Genomic DNA, 23,241 nt, shown 5'->3' on the forward strand with positions numbered 1-23,241 from the left:
TGATTAGGAGGTTACTTAAGACGAGCTTTGAGGAGCCGTTCGAATGGATCCCTTTAGGGTTAGAAAACGCTGAGCTGGCAAGGTCTCAGTCAGTCACCTCTGAGTTTCGATGCCGCACTGTGCAGGAAGAGAGCGGTCTGCGTTAACTAGTTTCCTTGAATGAAGAGGAAATAATCGTGTGTCGTTAAAAGTAAGTTGCCACATTTTTGCCTGATATTGCCCAAACGTTATGTTGTGTATCATTCCTTCATTGTCTAACTGATGCCTTTCTGGGAGATTAGATTTTGTCACTTAAGTGGGTTAGGGGTGGTATCCTTCCTCTCTGTCACAAGTGGGAGACCTCACTGGGTTTGGAGGGCAAAGCAGTGATTGAATCAGCATACATGTCATTGTGTGCGGTGGTCTAGCCACGATTTTTGGAGACATTCAGTTTTTAATGGTGATTTTGTGATTAAAGCTACTGGATTTACCGGATATGGGTCAAAAGAAAAGGAAGCCGTTGTGTGCCATCTGGTCCCTCGTTCCTAGGGAGATGGCTCCCCTTTTCTGGAACTCGGTTGTGTTTTGCTTGGGTGCGGGGTCTGGGCTGTGTCCTGAGGTGAAGGGCGCTGGGTCAGAGACTCACGGAGCGCCCCTCCCGCCCTGCGCGGGGGGGGGGGGGGGGACGGCTCCTCAGGCCCTCCCCTCCCCTCCGCTCAAGCCCTGCAGTGAGGACAGGAGCGGTGGGAAGACTTCCCAGAGTGACGTCATGCCCTGGGTTCTCAGGGACGGAGGTTTCATCTCCAGCTCGGAAGATGCGTGTGCATTTTGAATTGTGAAAAGGCTTCTCTGAGGAGCAGGCAGGACCCTGGCCGCTCCCCGAATTGTGCTGCGAGCCAGGTTCTATTTGACCCCCTCAGCAGCAAGTCACAGATGTGTGTCCTTTGTCACATCTGTGCTGCCAACAGCCGCAGATTTCAGATCGCTTTTCAATCCAGGTCAACGGTCGGCTTCACGAGGATGTAGTGTTTTCAGCAGGGGGAGAGGACGGCGTCCCTGCCTGTGTCCTGTTAATGCTGTCGGCTCCCTCTGCACAAACTCATTTTCCAGCAGGCTGCCAGCGAGGCTCCGCTGAATGCAGGCTGTGTGATGCGGTGCGGGTGTGTGTCCCGAGGCATTGACGCAGCGCTGTCGACCCAACTTGGGGCACACGCACAGCTCCACTCACGGGGATGGGAATATAGGTCGATGTCGACCTGCTCGCCAGCCCAGGTCCTCAGAGGAGCTCCCCATCTGTGACAGAACAGGGTCAGGTGATCTTAGTGGCAGACGTGGGCAGGATGTCGGTCTGTGCACTGACCCGGTGCCTTGGGGCTGGGGGCCTGAGCCCTGGGGAGCAGGTCAGAGCTGAGTGCACTCGGCGACCTTTCAAAGGCTCCGTGTCTGTTTCCCTCTGCGGCTCCGCCCCGAACTGACAGGCATGTTCCTTTGTCCTTCCCCTGACTTCCCATGGTGCTGGCATCATCTAGGTTAGCCTGCGTGGGAGGGAGGGTGCGCATGCTGGCATGGGGGCTGTGAACCTGTGTCTGTTGTCCGTGGACTCTTGAACCCAATATCCCATCACAAGGCCAGGAGCGGCTTCCAGCGGCAGGAGCGCCCTGCTCTGTGAGGCCCCCTTGCCAGCATGTTCATCTCTCTTAGAGTCTCAGTAACCGTGACAAAGCCAGAAGCAGGAGGGAGAGACACTAACGGACCTGTAGTCGGCCCGCACATGTGCAGAAAGCGGAAGAACAGAGGTCCTCTGGATGGGCCCCCGAGGCCGCCCAAGCTAATGCTCACAGCCTCTGGCCCCCACCCCACACCCCTGATTCGGGAAGTCCGTGGCAGACCCTGAGAATCTGTGCTTTTCATTCTCGGGTGATGCCAGTGGTGTTGGGCCAGGAGTGGCTGCAGAGAGGAATCGGGGTCGAGTGCCCCCTTCTCCACTCCCTGACCTTGAGCAAAATACTAGCTCTTGTCATGGGTGCACGATGACACGGTGGGTGGGTGGGTGGATGAGGATGGGTGGAGGGATAAATGGACAAGGTTGCACAGCAGACAGTGAAGGTAAAGATACAAGTGCTGTCATATTTCAAAGTTGAATGGCCCCCGGTGAGCACCAGAAAGTCCTGGTTGAGCACTGCACCTGCCCCTCTCCCCTGGGCCCTCTGTCTCTGGCCCCGGCGTCTCCCTCCCCACCGCTGTCCTGTCTCTTGTCCTGCACTGAGCTCACCACTGGCCAAGGAGCCAAATGTCAACTCATATCTCAGCCAGGAACTCAGCCGTGCTGGGGGCAGAGTGGGTGTATCACCCAGCAGCACACATTCATCGGGGTTCATCCTTCTGAGACCCTGGCCCTCCGCGGCGTCCCTCACGTGCTCGGTCAGTTCAAGCAGAGGGCCTCTGGAGAGCTCTCAAGTAGGAATGAACATAGTTTTGTGACACACCTGATCTGGCAAACGTAGAAGCTTCTGGAAAGTAAAAGAACAAAGAGCGGCAAGTCCAAATATATGGAAAGTGCCCTGTCCCCCCCGTCAGTCCTGGAGGAGGACCCCACCCCCGTCCCCATGATCAGTCCACAGGGGAAGACCCCACCCCCGTCCCCCAGTCAGTCCTGGGGGGAGGACCCCACCCCCATCCCCCAGTCAGTCCAGGAGGAGGACCCCACCCCCGTCCCCCGGTCAGTCCAGGGGGGAGGACCCCACCACCGTCTCCCTGTCAGTCCTGGGGGGAGGACCCTACCCTCATCCCCCAGTCAGTCCAGGGGGAGGACCCCACCCCCATCCCCCGGTCAGTCCAGGGGGAGGACCCCACCCCCATCCCCCGGTCAGTCCTGAGGACCCCACCCCCATCCCCCGGTCAGTCCTGGGGGGAGGACCCCACCCCCGTCCCCCAGTCAGCCCTGGATGAGGACCCCATGCCCCCATCAGCCTTGTAGTAGTTGGTGACTGTCACAGGCCCAGTAACCATAAAAGGATGCCTCACCAGGGTCTCATCCTGGGGAAGTTGCAATTTTCTTGATTACTTTGGAGAAAAATTTTAGAGACAAAGAGGTGTGAGGGAAGGGGTGGGTTCCAGGTGATGACACCTGCTTCTGTCTGCTTCGGGGGGTGGGGGTGGGAAACTCTTAAAATTCACTTCCCTCTTTCTTGTTAGGTGTACTTTTCTAGGTTTGATGTTTGCTTGGTATGAATATGTAAATAGACCAAATATGGGCAGTTAATGAGTCACAGAAATCACGTACTCTTCTATGGAACGTAACATTTGAAAAAATTATTTTTAAAATATTGTTTTTAACGAAAAGGAGAATTGTGTCTTACCACATAAAATCAACACATAGTTGTGAGGGGTTTTTTTGTTTTGTTTTGTTTTGTTTTGTTTTGTTTTGTTCTGTTCTGTTCTGTTTTTTTCTCTTTAGTTTTTGTCCTCTGCCTAATACAGAGCTAGTGCTTGTAGCGTGTTTCAATCCAGACAGCCAGTCTGAGGTTTGGCCGTTAGGCCCATTCTATAGGTATGGAAACTGAGGTCCAGCTAGATTGCAGGACTGGTCAGTGGCAGATCTGGTAGTTGACATTCTCTGTTCTGCCCAAACCCCGAAATACCCATCATGCCACAAAGCCACAGAGTCTCCAAGTTGTGTCAAGCTTGTGAAAAGCTGCCCTGGAGGCCACACCGAGGTGAGTGGTTTACCCAGCAGATCCCGGCTGGCCTGTCCCATCTGCGAGCCTGCGGGCGCTCCCCTACCCCGCCGCTGCCGCTCCCGGGCTGCCCTGGAGGGCCTTCTGTTTGCTGCCCCCCCTCTCCGTGGGTCGCGCCCAGATCCGAGGCTGGGAATGAGCCCTGCCTCGCCTCTCCTCTGTAGCTGCTACTTGGTGGGCAGCAGTTCCCCGGGTGGGCATCACCCCGGGGCTGTGTCACCAGAATGCTTTTGGAAGCCAGACCCAGGTGCTGCAGTCCCCGAGAATCCTCCAGGTGGAAGGCTGAGGGTTTGGTCCCCCGACGCTGCTGATGGCACATCTATGTCCCAAGGGACCTTGAGCCAATGTGAATTGTCTGAACAAAGCCAGCCTGTGACAAGACAGCAACACCCCCCATCTTCTCAGAGAGAAGCTCTGTCCTGCAACTCCTTAGCCGGCTTCCCTCTGCACAAAATTATGTGGATGTGGCGTCTGCTTGGGTCAATACGTAAAAGTAGGTAGTTAACCCAGAAATGCTGAAACATACCCTAAGAATTTGGTGTGTAATATTTAGTTTGGGGAAGAGCCTTCTGTGCACAATGAGGCTATTTGTGTTTGCACCGTGGGGTCTGGAAGCCCTTGGTGTGTGGGGCTGGAATGGCCGAGGGGCGGGGGGAGCCAGTGGAGGCAGGGGGCAGGGAGCGGGGGTCTGGGCCCCTGCATTAGGCAGCCCGGCCGCTGTAGAGAAACAGATGTGCATTTCTCAGTGTGGAGGCTGGAGGTCTGAGGCCAAGTTCCGCAGGGCTGGTCTGTCCTCAGGCCTCTTTTCTTGGCGTGTGGATGGCGATCTTCTCCCGTGTCCTCACGTGGTCGTCTTTCTGCATGACTGGGTCTGATCTCCTTACACGGACCCCGGTCATATGGAGTAGGGCCACCCGGCAACCTCATTTTATCTTAATTACGTCTTTAAAGTCCCCGTGTCCAAGCACAGTCACATTCTGAGGTCCTGGGGTTGGAACTTCAACACACAGAATTGAGGGGCCCACTGTTCAGCCCCGTGTAAAGCCGGCCCACGGCTCCAACCCCGGCTCAGACTCTGGGAAATCGGAGCCTCTGAGACACACAAGCAGGGCTCATCCAGAGGCTTGTGGGGAACGTGGACTTACTGTGTGACTGGGAGCCACTGCTGGTCCAGGAGAGGGTGGATGGCCACTGGGGCCTGGGTGGCGCTCAGCGTGGGCAGTGGGGTCCTGCACATGTCTGAAAGTGGGGCTGACTGAGTCGGATGTGGCCATGAGAGGAAAGGACGATCCAGTGTGGCCCACCTGCCATCACATGTCCTCCAGGCCACCGACCCTCCTTGGGAAGGTGGTGTGTGGCTGTGATGGGGCTTAGTGGGGCAGCGGGCTGGGAGAAGTTTCCCAGGATGTCCTCGGAGCAGAGTGGCCTGACGCCCCGCCCATGCACCTGTCGGAGGAAAGACTCCTACCAGGGAGACCCAACTGGGTGCAGGGTGGGCTCATCCCTGCACAGAACGGTGAATGTAGGGGCTTTCGACACAGTGGCCAGAGCCTCCCTGCAAAACTGAGGTCTGTCCAGCATGGTTATGGCCCCCCCACACCTGCAGGCGTTTGCCTCAGTCATGAAGCCTCAGGAGTTGTTTCTTCAGATCCACTTTTAAGGTGTGTTGAGGCATTTTGGGAAGAACACCATGGAGGCAGGTTAGATGGATATCGGAAGACGTGTGAAATGCGATGGAACGTAGTGCAGATTTGTGGTGGGTGGGTGTGGCTGTTGTCAACTGTTGACAAAGGGCATCCACAGGAAGTTCCTGGGCTCCCGCAGCAGGGAGTCAGGAGTGGGTCTTAGGGATTCAAAAGAGAAGCCCTGGAGATGAAACCAGAGGTCTTTTCTCTTGGAGTCGCATGCCTGAGGCGTTGCTGATTTCCTGCCAACAGGGTTCTCAGGCTGCAGTCTCCGAGCGAGCATTGCCCAGGTGTTAGAAATGCAGGTCCCCGGGCCCACCCCGGCCAAGTGAGTCTGTGCCAGACCAGGTGCTGCTCAGTGGGGAGGTGGAAGCATCTGACCCCCTCAGTGGACTCCAGAGATGGAAGCGGATGGAAAACCAGGGGCTCCTTACACCTGTGCGGCCCGCTTGCCCATCGGTTGATTTGGGGCCCCTCTGGGGCCACTCCTGTGAGCTGCGCCCACGTCCCCACTATGCCTCCTGCCCATGGCTCCTCTGTCGTGTCTGTGGCTCACTCACGTCCTGTGTGACCTCTCATTCACGTGCCACAGAAACAGGTGTTGTGTGGATGCAGGAACCATGGCAGGTGGAGGAGACACCCAAGCATCGGATATCTGTGAATACTTCCCTGAGTTTCGAAAAGAGAATGTGTGATTGAGAAACTATAAATTGGTACCTGGACCTTCATGAACGAAGTGACTGAATGAATTGAGAGTTCACGGAGGAAAGCATCCTTGCCGGCTGCCCACACGCATACACTAACTTCGTCACAAACGATGTCCATGAAAGTCAGAGGGACTCAGACTTCGTGTCTGGGGCAACCGCTGCCCCTCCAGCCTGGGTCCAGAGGGAGGCCCGTGGAACAAAGCCAACCCCATAGAGCTGAGTGGGGTGGCACTGAATCAGGGGTGCATTGTTACCCAGCATTAGCGTGGCACTTGCTGACTAATACAGATGGTGTGGTCTGAACCAGCAGCCACCTGGTGGGAGATTGCAATGCTCTCTCTGGCCATCGCTGGAAAGCAGAAGACCCAGCAGGAACACAGCCATGCCCTTCGAGCGTGTGCGCCCACCGTGTGGCAGGTGGAGCTGTTGTCTTGGCCTCTGGGTGGTGGGGCTGAGAGCCAGGGAATCGATGAGAAATTACAGAATGCAGATCTCGACTGAAAAGGAACGTTTATCCCAAGGACGCCTCATGGGCGGAGCCCCGGGCTGGTTGGTGAGAGCCTGTGGACGGGCCAAGCTGGAGACCTGAGGTGGCCCCAGCAGCTCTCAGATCCAGGGGCTTTAAAGTTGCTTCCCCTGCTCGAAATACTTTGTAAAGGTCTCAGAGGTGTCCACGTTCAGTGGACACAGTCACAAGAAAGGAAGGTCAGCTGTTTGGAGACACTGCAAGCGTGGCTGAAAGGGTGGGTGTCGAGTACCCTTTAAAGCATGAAGGGACCCAGGAGGCAATTCTGAAGGATGCTCTGAGCATCAGAAGAGGACCAACCAGTCACATCCATGCTTCTGCACTTGTCCACTAGTTGTCCCTTTGTTCAAGCAAACCAGATGACAGACAGGAAGCTGGCTCCACGTAAGTGTGTTTGTGGGGGCGGTTCCGGGTCCAGACACTCCACCTGCTTCCTGTCATCGGGCACCCTTCTTGGCCTGTGTCCAGCGTCTCTAGGTGACGGTCACACTGCTGCCGTCCTCCGTCCTCTGGGAAGCAGTTCCTGGGAGCAGCCAGCTCTCCGGGCCTCACACCCTGTTTCCATGCAGCCCCCTTGCAACATTTCATTGTGTGCTGTTCATGTGGTTTGCCGACTGCTTCACAGGTCGGCTCCAACCCCGACTATGTCAGGGGCTCCCGCAGAGTAATGGCCATGCTCCAGACTCCTGCGAACCTCCCTAAGGGGCCCCCACAGTGCCCAGCCTACAGAAGCCACTCAGGGTGGGGGTGGCTTCAGTCTGTGCTTGGGTCTCAGGTTTGCTGCGGCTTCTGTGGACAGCCGGCCTCCTGGGGGCGCAAGTGGGTGATCCTATATTCTCCACGGTGCACCAGGCACATGCTCCTGGGGAGAGAACCTTCATGTGGGTTGTCCGCACCAGCCGAGTAAGAGGGTTCCCTCCAGCGTCACTCTCAGGGGCTAGTAAATGTAACAAGACATGACCCGAGAGACCCTTCTGTTGTCACAACCAGTAACAATTCAGAAATCACAGTGAAGGGTTTCTGACCTCAGCTGCTCGTCGAGAGGGTACTGTGGCCGAAAAACACATTTTCACTGGTGAAGAGTAGTTCAGACGGTTGTTTGGGGCCCACAGATTCACGGCTTAGCAGAAGGTAGAGTCTGGAGCGGGACATGCTTGCTCCGGTGGCCAGAGTTCACGTGTCCTCATGGTGGGAGGCCCTCCTCTCTGCCCAAACCCACTTCTTTGCCAGAATTATCATCTCCACATGAGTGCAAATCGTGAATCCTTGCCGTTGGGTTTGTGCGGTCATGAATAGAATTTCGAGCTTTATTTCTGGTTAGCTAAGAACTTATCTGATCCATTCATTTTATACTTGTGACTTGGGAGGAAGAAACCTTTGTTGTGTCTTCCAAAACGTAAACAGGCTCATTGCAGCTGTGTGATGTACACACAAACATTCTAGAATCAGAGTCCTCGGTGCTCTTTGGATACAGTGTGGAAGAGGTATCCTGCCTTGGGGATAACGCTAGCACCACCTGAGAGAGGCGGGTGAGCGCTGGGGAGGGGGGGTCCCTGACCGGAACCCAGCCTTGCCGCCTGTGGCCGGGAGGCGCCTGGGTGTCCTCATAAAGTGGATCCATGAGAACACCTGCCTCGCAGGGCTGCAGCGAACAGCAAGGGACGTAAGTCTGCGTGAAAAGCGCTCAGGCCGCCTGTGGGCAGGAGGGCCACAGGAGGGAGAAGAAGGGGGAGCGAGTGTCTGAGCGGCAGGTGTGGGCTCTCCAGGGCGCGGCTGGCTCGGGAGCTTTCTGAACTTGACAGATTAAGTGGCATTTGCGTGTCTAAATTGGGCTTCGAGCCAACTTTCTGGCTTTTTGTTATTCCCTTGTTGTAGCGTGCAAAAAGTGAGTCCAGGCCCCAAAGTGTGAAAACCGATTTCTTACCTCTGCAGAAGGAGGAACTAGCATTAAGTCGCATTGGTGATGTTTTTAGCAAGACTTCAGGTGGACGAATGCCCCAGATGTGACTTCACTTTTGTCAGGTTACTTTATCTTCAAAGACAGTTTTCTGAGTGTTTTGATTTCTGAATCCTTGTGAAGGGAGGACATGTTCTTTGATGTTTAAATAGTAACAAAACGTGGAAAGTTGTTGAGTAGTCGTGCACGTTTGGGCTCCATGGTTTATCCGTTTTATAATTTTATCCATTTGAGAATTTATCAAGTCTCAAAGGGATTTTCAGCCCTTTTATACTGTTTTCTCTTCTGAAACCCAGTCCTTAGGCAGCGTCCCTCATCCGCACGGACACATTCACGTGCAGGGAGCGTCTGCTGTGAGCTGACCGAGCCTGGGAGACGCCGCACGTCCACCCTGGTGCCGCAAGACCCCAGACACTTCGCTGCCGACAGTCTCCAGGCACAGACCCTCGGGCGACGCAGAAAGTGTCAGAACTTCACGTGGAAGGTTCAGGCAAACTTTCACGTGCCACACAATATTCCCAATCAATGCGAGGAGAACATTTATTTAAAATTGTTGCAAACACAGCGTAGAAAAGACCTAAGTCACCATGTTGCCTGTTGTCTGTTAGTAGGTTTCTAATTTCGTATGACTAGGGCACCGTCTCTCGATTTTGTCATGATTGGTCAGGTATCGTGATGTGTCCTTTATTTAAGACAATGAAGCGTGTTACTCAGAAAGCTCATTACGAGTGAGCAGCTCCAGGGTCTCTCCACCGAAGATTTCACTGCTGGCGCTCAGAGGCCGCAGCGTGTCGGACCTGTGGTGTGTCTTACGGGCTATCTTGACGGAGGCTCCCAGAGCTTCCTGTCTTTGTTTGAGGGAAGACGTTGTCATTGAAAAGGGCCGAAAGGCCCTGTTACACGGTGAACAATTAGTCGTGACCGGCAGCGGGGCTCCATAGGGAATCATCGTCCAGTGGGGCGGCCCGGCTGCGGCCGAGGGCAGTGCCGGGCGGTGGGGCTGGGACCCAGCGCTGCACAAGAGGCAGGCTTGTGGGGCGTGTGGTGCCTATGGGCCCCAGTGCTGGCCCGACCCCGGGGAGTCGTCTGTGCACGGCAGGCAGGGGCGCCAGGCACCAGGAGGGAGGAGGAGAGGGAGGTGTGTCACCTGGCCCACAGGCCCTGCCAGCTTGCACCTGCGTGTGCTGGCCGTGTGGAAATGCACTGACGCACATGTGCACACCCGTGTCATTCTTACGAAGAGAAAGAGTCCTCCCGCCTAGCGGCTGCACGTGATAATGAGCCGGCTGTCAGCCTGGAAGGACTTTCCAAGTACCCAGCATCTCGTTGAAGAGCTGTGCTAAGTGACTCCCTGCCCTCGCCCCCGCCATGATTAATTTAAGACTTTTTACTGCCAAAAGTCTTGGATGCCATTTATGGATACGAATTCCTCGACAGTAGCTTGAGCTCATGTTGAGTAAAATATACTCTTGGGGTCCCCGGAGACCCAGTTCTCCAAAGGCCCGCCGGTGCCTGCACTCGGCACACCGGGGTGGGCCTGGGGCCTGGGAGGAAGACCTTGGGTGTTCTGGGTTTTGTGACTGGGAGCTGAGGGAGGGACATGTCCGGGACGATGTGTGGTTTCGAGATGTCCGCCAAACCCAAAGACCGTGAGCCTTCAAGACAAAGAGACCAAGAGACTGTGAGCAGATTCGTGTCTCATAACTGATTTTTGGAAAAGGTTTTAAATAGTAACGTCTTTAAGACATATTTCCATAAAGTCGGAGACCCTGGGTCAGCCACGCCCACTTGCTGGAACAGCGACGCCACGGCTGTGTGCACGTGCACACGCGTGCGTCTGACTTACCAGCTGCTCCGTGAGCGGCCCCGAAGTTCCCGTTCTCGTGATTTTCTGTGCGCACCTTCACGTTTACACGGGAAGAAATTCGGCCCCGGCCTCAGAACAACACACGACGGGGCTCGTGGCGGTTACTAATCAGTAGTGGCGGGCAGCTCCCGTGGACACAGAGACATGTCCCGTGGCCACGTCTCCGCATGTCCTTCCTGCGGTGCCCTGTGCTGAACGGACCTCAGGGCTCTGGTCCCTGGTCACAGGAAGAGGGCTCGCGTCCTGGACGCACCACATCAAACACGCCATCTGTTTCCTCCTGACTGTGCGCCAGGACGGCCTCTGCTCGGAGGCCCGCGTGGAAGCGCAGAGATGGGCGGCTCGGCGGCCAGTGCGTTGACATTCTCTCCGTGTTGCTTCTCACGGACACAGCGCCAGGAGCCGGCTTCACCAGCTGCGTGCCGGCAGACGCAGGCCAGCACAGGGGGCGTGGGCGTAGAGGAGAGGCAAGTGAGGCCAGCACCTGCTTGCACTCCCAGTGCCTCCCCTGCTCAGAAGTGTGAGCCTGCTCCTAGCCAAAGAGCTGAAAGGGGACCTCATCGGGGCTGAGCCAGCAGGCGTGCGGGACCCACACTGTCACCTCGGCCCCACAGCCCCCAGCTCTGGCGGGGAAGGCCTGGTGTTTGGCCTTCAGACCCCAGCCTGTGAACACCCCTGGGAGGAAGGTGGGTGCCAAGGGGCAGAAGGAAGCAGACATTGTCTTGCTGCAAACCGGCTACACCGCTGAAGGGGTGCCCGTGGCTCCTGGGGTCAAGCGTGGCCATTCAGACAGACCCACGTGCTGACGCCCCCGTGGGCGGGAGCATACAGGAAGCACACGGGAGCCCTGGGACCCTCCCCTGTGTCACACATAAACGGCAACTGAGTGAACTGCCCAGCGGGTTAGGTGTGAGGGTCGGAGGCGTGTCCAGCGTGACGCCCACATGGGCGCACGCTCTGGGACAGAGGTGGGGGCAGCAGGTGGCCAGGCAGTCTCTCCCCCTCAGAATCATCGTGGGCACGAGGGGCCAGAGCCTTGGGGTCCAGGGCACGATTGACATCGCTGGAAAGTGTCACTTGCCAAGCACAGCGGTGTTATCATTTCCTGCCTCCCGAGCTGGACGGCAGGCGGGGGTCACAGACGGCGGAATCTCCCAGTTTATTTCAAGAAGGCCCAGGGCCGTTTCCCCTCCCTTCCTCCCGCCTTGTAGCTGTTTGTTTGAACTTGAGATTTCCTGAGCTTGGAAGGTGTTTCTGACTTGGGCAGCGAAGCAAACCCCTGACTCTGGGAGCCCCGGCCAGCACAAGCCCCTTTCCGAGGAAGGAAACGCCCAAGACCTGCAAATAGACTGCTCTGCAGCCTGGCCCCCACTCTGCAGAGCTCTCCTCTGACACCGCAGGCCTTGTGTCCGGGCTGTGTCCCCCCAGGTGAGGGGACAGGCAGGGGCCGGCCCTCCGTGCACAGGAGGTTCTGGGCTGCCCGCACCCGGAGTGATTGCAGAGCAAGGCCTGGAGGTGGAGGCCGGGGACTCTGGGAGCCGGTTGGACGCTCTGTTGTTCCTTAGGACTCGGCAAACCCAAGGTCACTGGAGGTCGCCTGCCCAGCTCAGCGTGCAGCGCGGGGTGGGGTGCCCTCCCCCACTGCCAGTGCCTGCCCGCTGTGGACCGTCTGCAGAGGAGAACTGCAGGGCAAGGGAACTGTGCCCTGTGGAATCGAAGCCCCCGCTGCCGTGCGCGTCCCTGGAGAAAACGTGATGGCCGCGAAGGGAGCTTCTCGGGGGGCCCCCGGGGGGCCCCAGCGTCGGCTCTGGCTGCTGCCTCGGAGACGCCGGGGGACCTCGAGGCGCCCACTGCCTGTTGAGGCAGGACAGGGTGGCACCACCCGGGACGCAGGAGCAGGTACGGGGGGTCCCTTCTGCCGGTGGGCACCTCCCTGTACGTGTCACTGGGACGCGTGCCCCTTGAAGTACTTGGGAGGTTGGAAATGATGCATCGGGCTGTCTCACTGAAGCCGGACTGTGGGTCCGGCTTTACTTGGTTTACTGTCTTCTGCTTTTGAGGAGTGTGGGCTCCTGAGTCTCTGCTTCGGCCGCGGTGGCAGGCGGGACGTGCGTGTGTCCTGCCCTTGTGTGCCCTGCCCTTGTGGCCTGAGGGGCATCCTGCCCTGGCATCCATCCCGGGCGGCCTCCAGTGCTCCCTCCCCTGCAGCCAGAGCATAGGCTGTCCCCAAGGAGGCTTCTCTCGGAGGACGGTGTGGGAATTCTCCTGGGTCTCAACATAACATCCATGCAGGCTGACCTCCACCAGAGCCTGGCATGCTGACAGCTGGGGCTGGAGGAGGGAACCTGTCCCTCGTTTCTGTCCTTTCTCCCGGAGACCGGGAAGCCTGAGCTTTGCTGTTGACCTTGGGGCAGCAGCTGACTGCGGCATCGGGCACCTTGTCAGGCATCAGATGCCCTTGATGTCTAAGGTGATCGATGCCAGAAGTAACAAAACTAGCCCAACATGTCCCCTGGTTTGGGGGCCCCACGGCTCCTCCCTGGTGGGGAGTAGGAGCCTCGCTCTAGCCCATTAGTGTCCCAAGAGGATGGGAGAAGCTGGTGCATAAAACTGCAGGGCTGAGGGCCTGGCCCTGGTGTGGCTGGTGGCCGCGGGATAGTCTCAGCCCTGGTGTGGCTGGTGGCCGCAGGGCGGGCTCGGCTGTGACCAGACAGCCTCCCTCATTTTCTCTTTGGGGAAGGACGGAGCCCACACACTGAAAGCCTGATGGCCTCTGCTTCTCGGCTGTCACTCCCAGCTCACCTGCATCCGTGCACATGTTCAGGGTTAAAATAACAGGTCCTCGACTTTCTGGTGGATGCTGCCGACTCTGAGGAGTGAGTGGGGTCGTCACGAGGGGCCATGTGGACCCCTGCCCCAGCCTGGCACATGTTTGTGCCCCTCCTGACCCCCTCCTAAGCCCACTGTCTAGAGGTCATTGGATGTGGGCTCACAGGGGTCCCCGAGTTTTCTGACCAGACTGGCCTCGGAGGACTTGCTCTCTGAGAACCCCCAACTCTGAAGGACTAAATTAACATCCAACCCCTGGAGGCCCCATGGGGGAGGGTGATGTGGGGCCTGAGCCTGCCTCCCCCACATCAGCCAGGTGACCCAGATGGTGAGGTCACTGCTGCAGTGATGTCTGCTCAGGGTGCCCGGTGGGGTGCTGACCCGAGAGGCTTCTCCACCAGCCCTAGTGCCCACGAGAGGCTGAGTGTGCCGGCTCGTACTGGCACCAAGGTGGATGATGGGCAGTTAGGTGCTGAGTCCTGGGTCCTGGCGTTCAAAGAAGAGTGGGGGGTGCTAAGGAAAAGCCCGAGTTCCCTGAAAGTAGCTCTAAGGGACGCCCAGCACTGGGGGACGTGTGCATTGGTACTTGGCTACGGTGTCTGCTGGGTCTTGCCTGTAACGGCTTTCAGAAGAGCCAGATCTGCAAACCTGGCTCTCAACTCTTCCAGAGCTCCGGGAAGCAGAGCACCGTGCTCTCTGACTCCCCAGAGCACCCAGGTGAGGTCAGCCAAGACCCGCGAAAATGAGGAGAGAGCGTGTGGTTTTGTTTAAAGTGTGTTTATCAGAGGAAATACTTGTACTGAGATGCTTCCTTACGGGCTGTGGTCAGACTGGCTGGTAAGGACAGGGTTCTTGCTCTGAAGAAATCTGGCGATTCGTATTATTTTCATCATTGTAAACTTCAGGCAACTTGGTTGAAGTCACTGCTTCCGGCGCCTAGCCCCAACTCCCCGTCTTCCACCAGCCTGCTTGGGGATAGCTTGGCTCAGGCCTGGGGACAGTTCTGGGACCTGACGCATCTGGGTCTTTGTGGCATCTTGATTCTGGACACCCACAGGATCTGTGGTGTCCCCACTGTCTAGCTGGCTTGGACTGCTTTGGACCCCAAGCCAGCCCCACTGTCTAGCTGGCTTGGACTGCCTCGCTGGCCCAGGTGTGTGGACTCTGTCCACTGCCGTGGTCCCTGAACAGAGTGAGGGGGAGGGGTGCCTTACCCTGTCCCTGTGGAGCTCCGTGCGGTAGGCAGGGCTGTGACGGTGGCACGAGGCAGCCCATGCCCCCCTGGATTCTGAGAAAGCATCTCCAGGTGGGGACTCAGGCATCACACCCCAGACCTGTTAGAGACCCACAGGCTTGGAATAGAAGGCTGGTCAGGGCGACCTTGTCTCTGTGGTCCTCACCTCCCTTTCAGCAAATACGGCCTCCGCCTCTGTTTGTTCCCAAACATCGTCACCCGTGTCCGGAGCATCGGACCTTATCAGGTGGAAGAAGGTGGTGGTGTGGGGCTGCTCTGGGCATCTTGTCCTGTGTGGCGCTCCCAGCATGCACACATCTCTCTGCCAGCAGGTGGGCCCTCCTTGCATCTGACCTTCCTGTCGCCTCCACAAAAGCTCAGGGAAGTCATGCCGGCAGAGCTGTCCCTTGTCCCTGAACTGAGGCCAAGACAGGCCGGGACGTTCCTTCCTCCTTGGGCCGCAAGAGCCGGCCAGCCGGGGTCCGTGTGTACTTACGCAGGGTGGGGTGAGCAGATGTGAGCCTGTGGGAAGGTAATCACCCTTCAGTGTTTTGTCTCTGTTCATGGGTGAAACGGAAGTAAAAAGTCAGCTGGTCCCTCACGCAGATTTTAGGGAGCAAAGTTCAGTGGGAGAGGCTGGCGGGTGAGCAGGGAAGGCGGCAGAACCGGGAACAGGGACAGCCATGGGGGACAGAAGCGCGGCCCGAATCTCCGTGGCGGAGATGAAAAGCTATTACGTCTATTCTGAGTGGTGCTCCTGGCTGCTGTCTGTCGCTGAGGGTGAGTCCCTGGATCTCATCAGCCACCGCCTGTTGGGGTCGCTCCCAGCACTCCTGGCTTTGGTGGCCGTGGTGTGATGCAGTAGCCGTGCCTCCTGGAGACGGTTCCACACCTCCCGTGGTGAAGGGGGGACGTCCTGTGAGTCACAAGCAGGTACCCGTGGGGCTCAGAACAGCGCAGGGAACGGGTGTTACGAGTAGGTGAGCCTTTCATCCAAAGTTATCATCAGCTCTGAGTCATGCCCTCTGCTACCAAAAGCCAGGGACATCCCTGTGTCTAGAGGGTCAACTCCACGGCTGGCCCGAACTGGACAGCAGGGAGCGTGGCCAGCACCAGGCCCGTCAGAGCCAAGCTGGGCCTCGTTTGGGGGGCGCTCCATGTGCAGGGGTCCACCCGCTCCATGCAAACAGAACAAAAGCCACCAGCTACTTGGTGTTGATTATGCCCCGACAGAGTGACACCCGGGGTGACCTACGGGAAGGTCAACTGTGCTGTAGTTGAAATGCAGTTTGGTGACACTTAAGGTGCTTCCATGGTCGGCTCCGGGGAGCTGCAGAGCCCAGCGAATGCCCCTGGAGCCCTGGCCGTGCACCGGGGCTGAGCAGGTATCCCATCCGGAGTGGGGCTCCTCCTCCACTTGCCCCTGAAGCTCACGAAACTGGCCGCATGTGAATCACATGGTTTCTTTACTGGCCCATCTTGTCTGTGAGGACAAATCTGTGGTGTCACTGTGACCAGGCTGGGAGGAGGGATCACAGCTCCATGAAGACAGACGTTCAGATGTTTACCAGGCCCTTCGTGTGGCCCAGGGTTCGCGTTCTCATCCTCCGATGGAGAGCTTTGTGGTCAAGTCTGTGCCTTGGTGTCTCCTGTGAACAATACCTGCTTTACCACCGAGGACGGCCAGGCAGTAGTTGTCCGAAACAACATCGTGTTTCGGACTAGGGGCTGTATAGGGAGCTGTCTAGGGGCTGTCGGGAGCGTGGGCACCAGTGGGTGATGTGTGCACGTGCTTGGATTTGCTGCAGGACCCACAGTTGGTTCTGTTGGTCTTGTCTCTGTGACAGTGGGGATGGCGCCAAGCCAGACGGCACGGTGGTGGCCCCCCCCACCGAGGACCCCCAGGAAGGCCAGCATGGCTTGGCTCAGAGAGGGGCTTGGCCCCTGGGCTGATCTGTTTATACAGTAATCACATGCTGCTCCCCACAGGGAAACTGAGGCTGAGTGAGGGTTGAAGCTTCCAACAGGGGCTGCCCCTGGAGGGGGCAGGTGGGGGGCAGGTCAGGGCCGTGGGGCAGTTGAGTGGCTGCCACTGGAGGGGGGCAGGTGGGAGGTGGGTAGGGGCCAGGTGGAGGGGGCAGGTAGGGGGCTGCCACTGGAGGGGGCCAGGTGGGAGCCAGGTGGGAAGGAAGCTTTGGAGGCAGGGTCTCCCCACCAGCCCCTGCAGACTTCCTGGAAGCTCCTTTGTGTGCACACTGGGCCGTCCCTCCTGCACCAGAGGCAGATGCCCCCAGCCCACCTGCGTGATGTCAGTCCCACGGCAGAGTTTCTGCTTTGTTCTCAGCCCTTTTCCTCTCCATTTTCACTCCACATCCGGATTCCCCTCCCGGTCGCCCCCACGCCACGGTTCCTGTGACCGAGAGCGGCGCCTTGACGAAGTGGTGGCCTGGACCCAGGGCCACGACCCTGCCCTTCCCACCTCTCGGCCCACAGCTCTGGCCTGGACTCGGAGTGGAGTCAGGGCTGCAGGACAGGAGTCACCCTCCTGGAGCCCTGGGGGCACGGCCGAGGGGCATCTATGCAGTACGTGGGAGCCCAGCCCGACAGAGCGTCCCCCAAAGGTGCTGTCAGGCGGGGCGGTGGGGGGCTGTGCTTTTCCGGGGACACAGTTGCTCTGAGGACACAGACGTGCCAGCGTGTGTGACAGCGTGGTGTCCGTGCTTGGACGGGATTCCCCAGCAAACCTTGTCACCAGCGCCTGGGGAGGGGGGGGACCCAGTGGGGCACAGTGGTGACCTTGTGCTCTTTGGGGAGGAAGATGGGGCTCTGAGCAGACCGTGTCTGGAAGAGGGTCGCAGGCAAGCGGATACCGAGGGTGATGCTTCTGTTCAGGGGGGCCCCACCCGGTCTGTCGCGATTCAGAGGAAACAGGCTGACGTCTGTCAGCACGTGCGTCGTTTGCTCTGTGGGTACGGCTGCCTCTGCCTGGGGTGTAGGGCACTTCGCATGCAGTGTCTACTTGATTCGCTCTTCCCTCACACCGTGTGGAGCAGAAGGGTCAAGTTAGCGCCTTCCACAGGTGGGCGTCAGCCCTTCCTGCGTGGCCCTGCATGTGCGTGCATGTGGTGGCACGCTGGCGGGCCCCAGAAGACCCCACAGACGACTTTCTGCAGCGGCAGGAGATCAAGGTCAATGTCTGGATTCGTCATTCGTTCATGGGCTCCGTGTGACATGCAAAGGGACTCGTAATTCAGGGACATTTTCTTGGGCCGCATCAACCTGGGGCGTGGTCAGAGCTGTAGGAAGCCTGGTCCATACTGGCAGCAGCGTGGGTGACAGAGCCCCTCTTTGTCGCCGTCCTATATTGAGAAAGACCCAGAGGTTCCGTAACCATGCTGGCAACACCTGTGTGAATCCTGGCATGCGATCGTTGCTCTGAACCCTGCAAGGTGTGTGGGCCGGGGGCAGGTTCCTCAGGAACAACACGCTAGCAAAAAACGGCAGACGCTCATCCTGCACGTGGACCCAGACCAGTTGGGGTGGGAAGCCACGGCCATGGCCGCCCGTTTGCACTTTCCTTCAAAATACTGTGAACTGTTTGTTCTTCCAAAGAAACCTTAATTTTCCAAGATTGCCTGAAAGAGGTACCTGAGTACTCGCCTCGCCATGACGCCTCTACAGGAGTGAGTTCTCGGAAAAATAAAAGGTTTTCTGGGTGAAGCTAAGAACGAATGAGTAAACAAAACGTTTCAAGGCCTGAGAAGCTCTCTCGTTCAGACCCGCGCAGCAGGTAGGGTCCCCCGCGCCAGGCCTAGGCTCCATGCTGTAGCGAAAGCATGTGCATCAGGCTGCACAGTCTCTGTGCAGGCCAGGGCTGGGAGAGCCCGCCTGGGGAACCGGCCAGCTGCGGGCAGAGACGTCCATCCGGGGGAGGAGACTCCTGCACACCCACCCCATCCCCATGTGATCGTTGACAGGGTCAGGCCGGCAGCCACGGGGAGGGGGCTGGAGGTGTGCTCACTCCAGGACACACAGTCTGAGCGGCACCTGACAGCGAGCCGGGCGTTGGCACAGGACTGGGGTGAGTCCCCGAGACAGGCGGGCCAGCGGCCTTCCTCTCCGCCTCCTCGTGCTCCACAGCGGGCTGTCCAATTCCCCAATCTCGGCGCATTTTCCTGAGTGACACCGGCACCTTTCAGACACGTTTTCAGTTGCAGTATCCATCCCGTGGTGAAATCAAAGCAGAGTTTTTTAGCACGATTTCATTAGAATGTTGGAAATTGGACCAGAAGCTGTTGAGCATTCCAGAAATCTGCCAGATAGTTGTGAACGGATTAGGTGAGAAAGGCATCCTACATGTGATGGCTGAAATGAAATTTGCATTTTTTTAAAATGAAATTTATTGTCAAATTGGTTTCCATATAACACCCAGTGCTCATCCCAACAGGTGACCTCCTCAATGCCCATCACCCACCCTCCCCTCCCTCCCACCCCCATCAACCCTCAGATTGTTCTCAGTTTTTAAGAGTCTCTTATGGTTTGCCTCCCTCCCTCTCTAACTTTTTTTTTCCTTCCGCTCCCCCATGGTCTTCTGTTAAGTTTCTCAGGATCCACATAAGAGTGAAAACACATGGTATCTGTCTTTCTCTGTATGACTTATTTCACTTAGCATAACACTCTCCAGTTCCATCCACGTTGCTACAAAAGGCCATATTTCATTTTTTCTCATTGCCACGTAGTATTCCATTGTGTATATAAACCACAATTTCTTTATCCATTCATCAGTTGATGGACATTTAGGCTCTTTCCATAATTTGGCTATTGTTGAGAGTGCTGCTATAAACATTGGGGTACGAGTGCCCCTATGCATCAGTACTCCTGTATCCCTTGGGTAAATTCCTAGCAGTGCTATTGCTGGGTCATAGGGTAGGTCTATTTTTAATTTTCTGAGGAACCTCCACACTGTTTTCCAGAGCGGCTGCACCAGTTTACATTCCCACCAACAGTGCAAGAGGGTTCCCGTTTCTCCACATCCTCTCCAGCATCTATTGTCTCCTGATTTGTTCCTTTTAGCCACTCTGACTGGCGTGAGGTGGTATCTGAGTGTGGTTTTGATTTGTATTTCCCCATTGAGGAGCAACGCTGAGCATCTTTCCTGATGAATATGGTTGCAAAAATTCTCAACAAGATACTAGCAAATCGAATTCAATAGCATATAAAAAGGATTATTCACCATGATCAAGTGGGATTCATTCCCGGGCTGCAGGACTGGTTCAATATTCGCAAATCAATCAATCTGATCCATCACATTAATAAAAGAAAAGAACCATATGATCCTGTCAATCAATGCAGAAAAAGCATTTAACAAAATTCAGCATCCTTTCATAATAAAACCCTCGAGAAAGCCAGGATAGAAGGAACACACTTAAACATCATAAAAGCCATTTATGAAAAGCCCACAGCTAACATCATCCTCAATGGGGAAAAACTGAGAGCTTTTTCCCTGAGATCAGGAACACGACAGGGATGTCCACTCTCACCGCTGTTGTTTAACATAGTGTTGGAAGTGCTAGCATCAGCAATCAGACAACAAAAGGAAATCAAATGCATCAAAATTGACAACGATGAAGTTAAGCTTTCACTTTTTGCAGATGACATGATATTATACATGGAAAATCCAATAGACTCCACCAAAAGTCTGCAAGAACTGATACATGAATTTAGCAAAGTTGCAGGATACAAAATCAATGTACAGAAATCAGTTGCATTCTTATACACTAACAATGAAGCAACAGAAAGACAAATAAAGAAACTGATCCCATTCACAATTGTACCAAGAATCATAAAATACCTAGGAATAAACCTAACCAAAGATGTAAAAGATCTGTATGCTGAAAACTATAGAAAGCTTATGAAGGAAATTGAAGAAGGTATAAAGAAATGGAAAAACATTCCATGCTCATGGATTGGAAGAAGAAATATTGTTAAAATGTCAACACTACCTAAAGCTATCTACACATTCAATGCAATCCCAATCAAAATTGCACCGGCATTCTTCTCGAAGCTAGAACAATCCTAAAATTTGTATTGAACCACAAACGACCCCGAATAGCCAAAGTCAAGTTGAAGAAGAAAACCAAATCAGGAAGGATCACAATGCTCTACCATAAAGCTGTAATCATCAAGACAGCATGGTATTGGCACAAAAACAGACACATAGACCAATGGAATCAAATAGAGACTCCAGAATTGGACCCACAAACATATGGCCAACTCATCTTTGACAAAGCAGGAAAGAGCATCCAATGGAAAAAAGACAGTCTCTTCAGCAAGTGGTGCTGGGAGAACTGGACAGCAACATGCAGAAGGATGAAACTAGAGCACTTTCTTACACCATTTACAGAAATTTGCATTTTAAACGTTCGTGAGGCTTTTGCTTTTGCCCAGCCAGTGAGCTGGGTGATGGGCGGGAGCCCTGCAGGCCTTCAGGGACCAGAGTAACTTGTATCCCGTTGGGGTCTGCTGTGTTGTGGCTGCGACCACAAGCCCCCACCTTGGCCAACATTTGGGACTTAAGGCCACAAGTGCTGTTTGCTACTTTTTATTTTGTACACACTGTACTAATCTCATGGTATTTAAAATAATTCCTTAACCAAGGACAGCATCACCTTTTATTACTAGAAACCAGTGTGCCCTTAAGAATAACCTGCATTGTTGCCACAAAGCCAGTGTGAGCACATCCAACCCATCTGTCCCCCTGTTAGCATTTGGGCTTTGCTCCTCGTAGGCAGATGTGGGGAATAAGCGTGCCTCCTTACAGGAAGGCATGGAGCTCACGTGGAGCCGCCGAACGTGGTACAAGACGCCTTCTCAGCCGGGTCTCTTTTGTGGAACAGACATAGAACCTTCTAGTGTTGGATTTGGGGGGCACTTACTTCGTTCACCACTGCCCTTAACACTCCATTAATCAATCTACGTTGACCGTCCCACATGTTTATCGTAAATCAGCACAACATCAACAACACCAAAAAGTTCGTTTATGCTCTGACATCAAGAGCACGGATTTTCCATTATATTTGAGCAACCCCAGCAGCCACGCCATGACTCGGGACTCCCAGGACGTCACCACGTGCCGCGTTGGAGTGCCCCGGGTCACTGCCAGGGCCCTCGAAAGCCGAGCTCCGAGAGATAAAAGGGGGCACTTTACGTCCACCACTGGCGTTAATCTCATGTCTGCAGAGCGCTTAGGCCCAGCACAAATCCTGAGATGCTCCCAACCTGGCCTTGTTTCGTCTGCACCAGTGCACCGAGCGTCAGGCTGAGCTCAGGTCCTGTAAAGACCAGGGGTCAGGGCGGCTCATGGTTGCGGGGAGGCCTATGGTCTCTGGTGGCTGCCTGGTGACACGGGGCAGGACCTCCAGGAAGAGGAGCATATGTGTTAATATGAACGCGGGAGCAGAGAGCAGACGGGTGATTCACGGAACCCTGGGCAGTGGCCACAGAGGCAGATGGGGGTTCGGTCCAGGATCTCAGAGACACAGGACTTCAAGCGGCTGTGTGTGTGGCAGTGGGGTGGGGTGGGGTGGGAAGCAGAACCTGGGACAGTGCAGGCCACAGAAGCGAGGCTCTGAGCCATGGTGGTAGCATAGGTGCCACTGGGCAAAGTGCTGGGAGGAGGGACAGGGCTTGAGTGTTTTATGGGGGACAGAGGAGAAGCCATTGAAGGAGACAGACATCAGAGGAGGTGAGATGAGGTGAGGGAGCCCTGCTGTAGCCCCCAAAATGCCCGTGACAGCAGGGACATGGGTCTGAAGGGAAGCAGGCCATCCTCACTGGTGAGTCACAAACACCTCAGGAATGGCTTCAAGTCGGAAGGCGCGTTGGCTCTGCCGGAGATCTTTGCCTTAGCAGGAGCGGGGTCCAGGTGAGGACAGTGGGGAGCACGGGCCATCAGCCTGTGCGCAAGTCTCATGCCTCTGAATAAAAATAGACACGTGGGGCGCCTGGGTGGCTCAGTCAGTTGTGCGTCCGACTTCGGCTCGGGTCATGATCTCGCGGTCCGTGAGTTCGAGCCCCGCGTCGGGCTCTGTGCTGATGGCTCGGAGCCTGGAGACTGTTTGGATTCTGTGTCTCCCTCTCTCTCTGCCCCTCCCCCATTCATGCTCTGTCTCTTTCTGTCTCAAAAATAAGTAAACGTTAAAAAAAATTTAAAAATACACATGAAACACAGAACAGCAACAGAGACATGGCTTCACTGACATAGAAAAGGGAGTGTGGTGTGGCCACGGGGAGGCCTGGCGTGGCCAGCAGGGGTACTAGGCCCACGGGTCTCTGCACTGCTTCCCACGACTGCGTGTGGGTCTACCATGATCTCCAAGTAAAAGCCTAATTTAACAGAGATAAGAGACCTTTGGGAGCTTCTGATCTGGGGCCGGCCTTCATCTGTCCATCCCTGCTGTGGGAAGCCTCGGGAATTCTGCTTCCCCCAGTCCGCCACCTGCCCCTTCCCGGGCACCTGTCTGTTGGACCACAGCTATTTTGTGCCTCACAGTTGTCTGAAAGTAAAAGGGGACCTCAGATTTCTGGAATGAAACAAGGACCCTCCGGGATGATTAACGACTTCTAGAAGCCTTGGAGGGAGGTTCTGGATGCAATGGGTCCTTCAGTCCTGCCTGGGAATGCAGTCTCCCAAGAAGCCGCTGGGCACCCACACTCGGGGC

The 23,241-nt window shown here is 56.0% G+C and overlaps 1 protein-coding gene across 1 annotated transcript in view; it reads left to right on the top strand.

Moving 5' to 3' along the window:
* Positions 1-11,236: 11,236 nt before the first annotated feature.
* Positions 11,237-23,241, top strand: part of MCF2L (MCF.2 cell line derived transforming sequence like) — an 86,265-nt gene continuing 74,260 nt past the window's right edge. The window contains exon 1 of the mRNA XM_042930528.1: positions 11,237-12,357. Within this exon, the coding sequence (XP_042786462.1) occupies positions 12,213-12,357 (145 nt within the window). The 5' untranslated portion in view covers positions 11,237-12,212. The remainder of the gene's footprint in view (positions 12,358-23,241) is intronic.

The sequence above is a fragment of the Panthera leo genome, chromosome A1 (assembly GCF_018350215.1).
Source record: "Panthera leo isolate Ple1 chromosome A1, P.leo_Ple1_pat1.1, whole genome shotgun sequence".
Taxonomy (NCBI): domain Eukaryota; kingdom Metazoa; phylum Chordata; class Mammalia; order Carnivora; family Felidae; genus Panthera; species Panthera leo.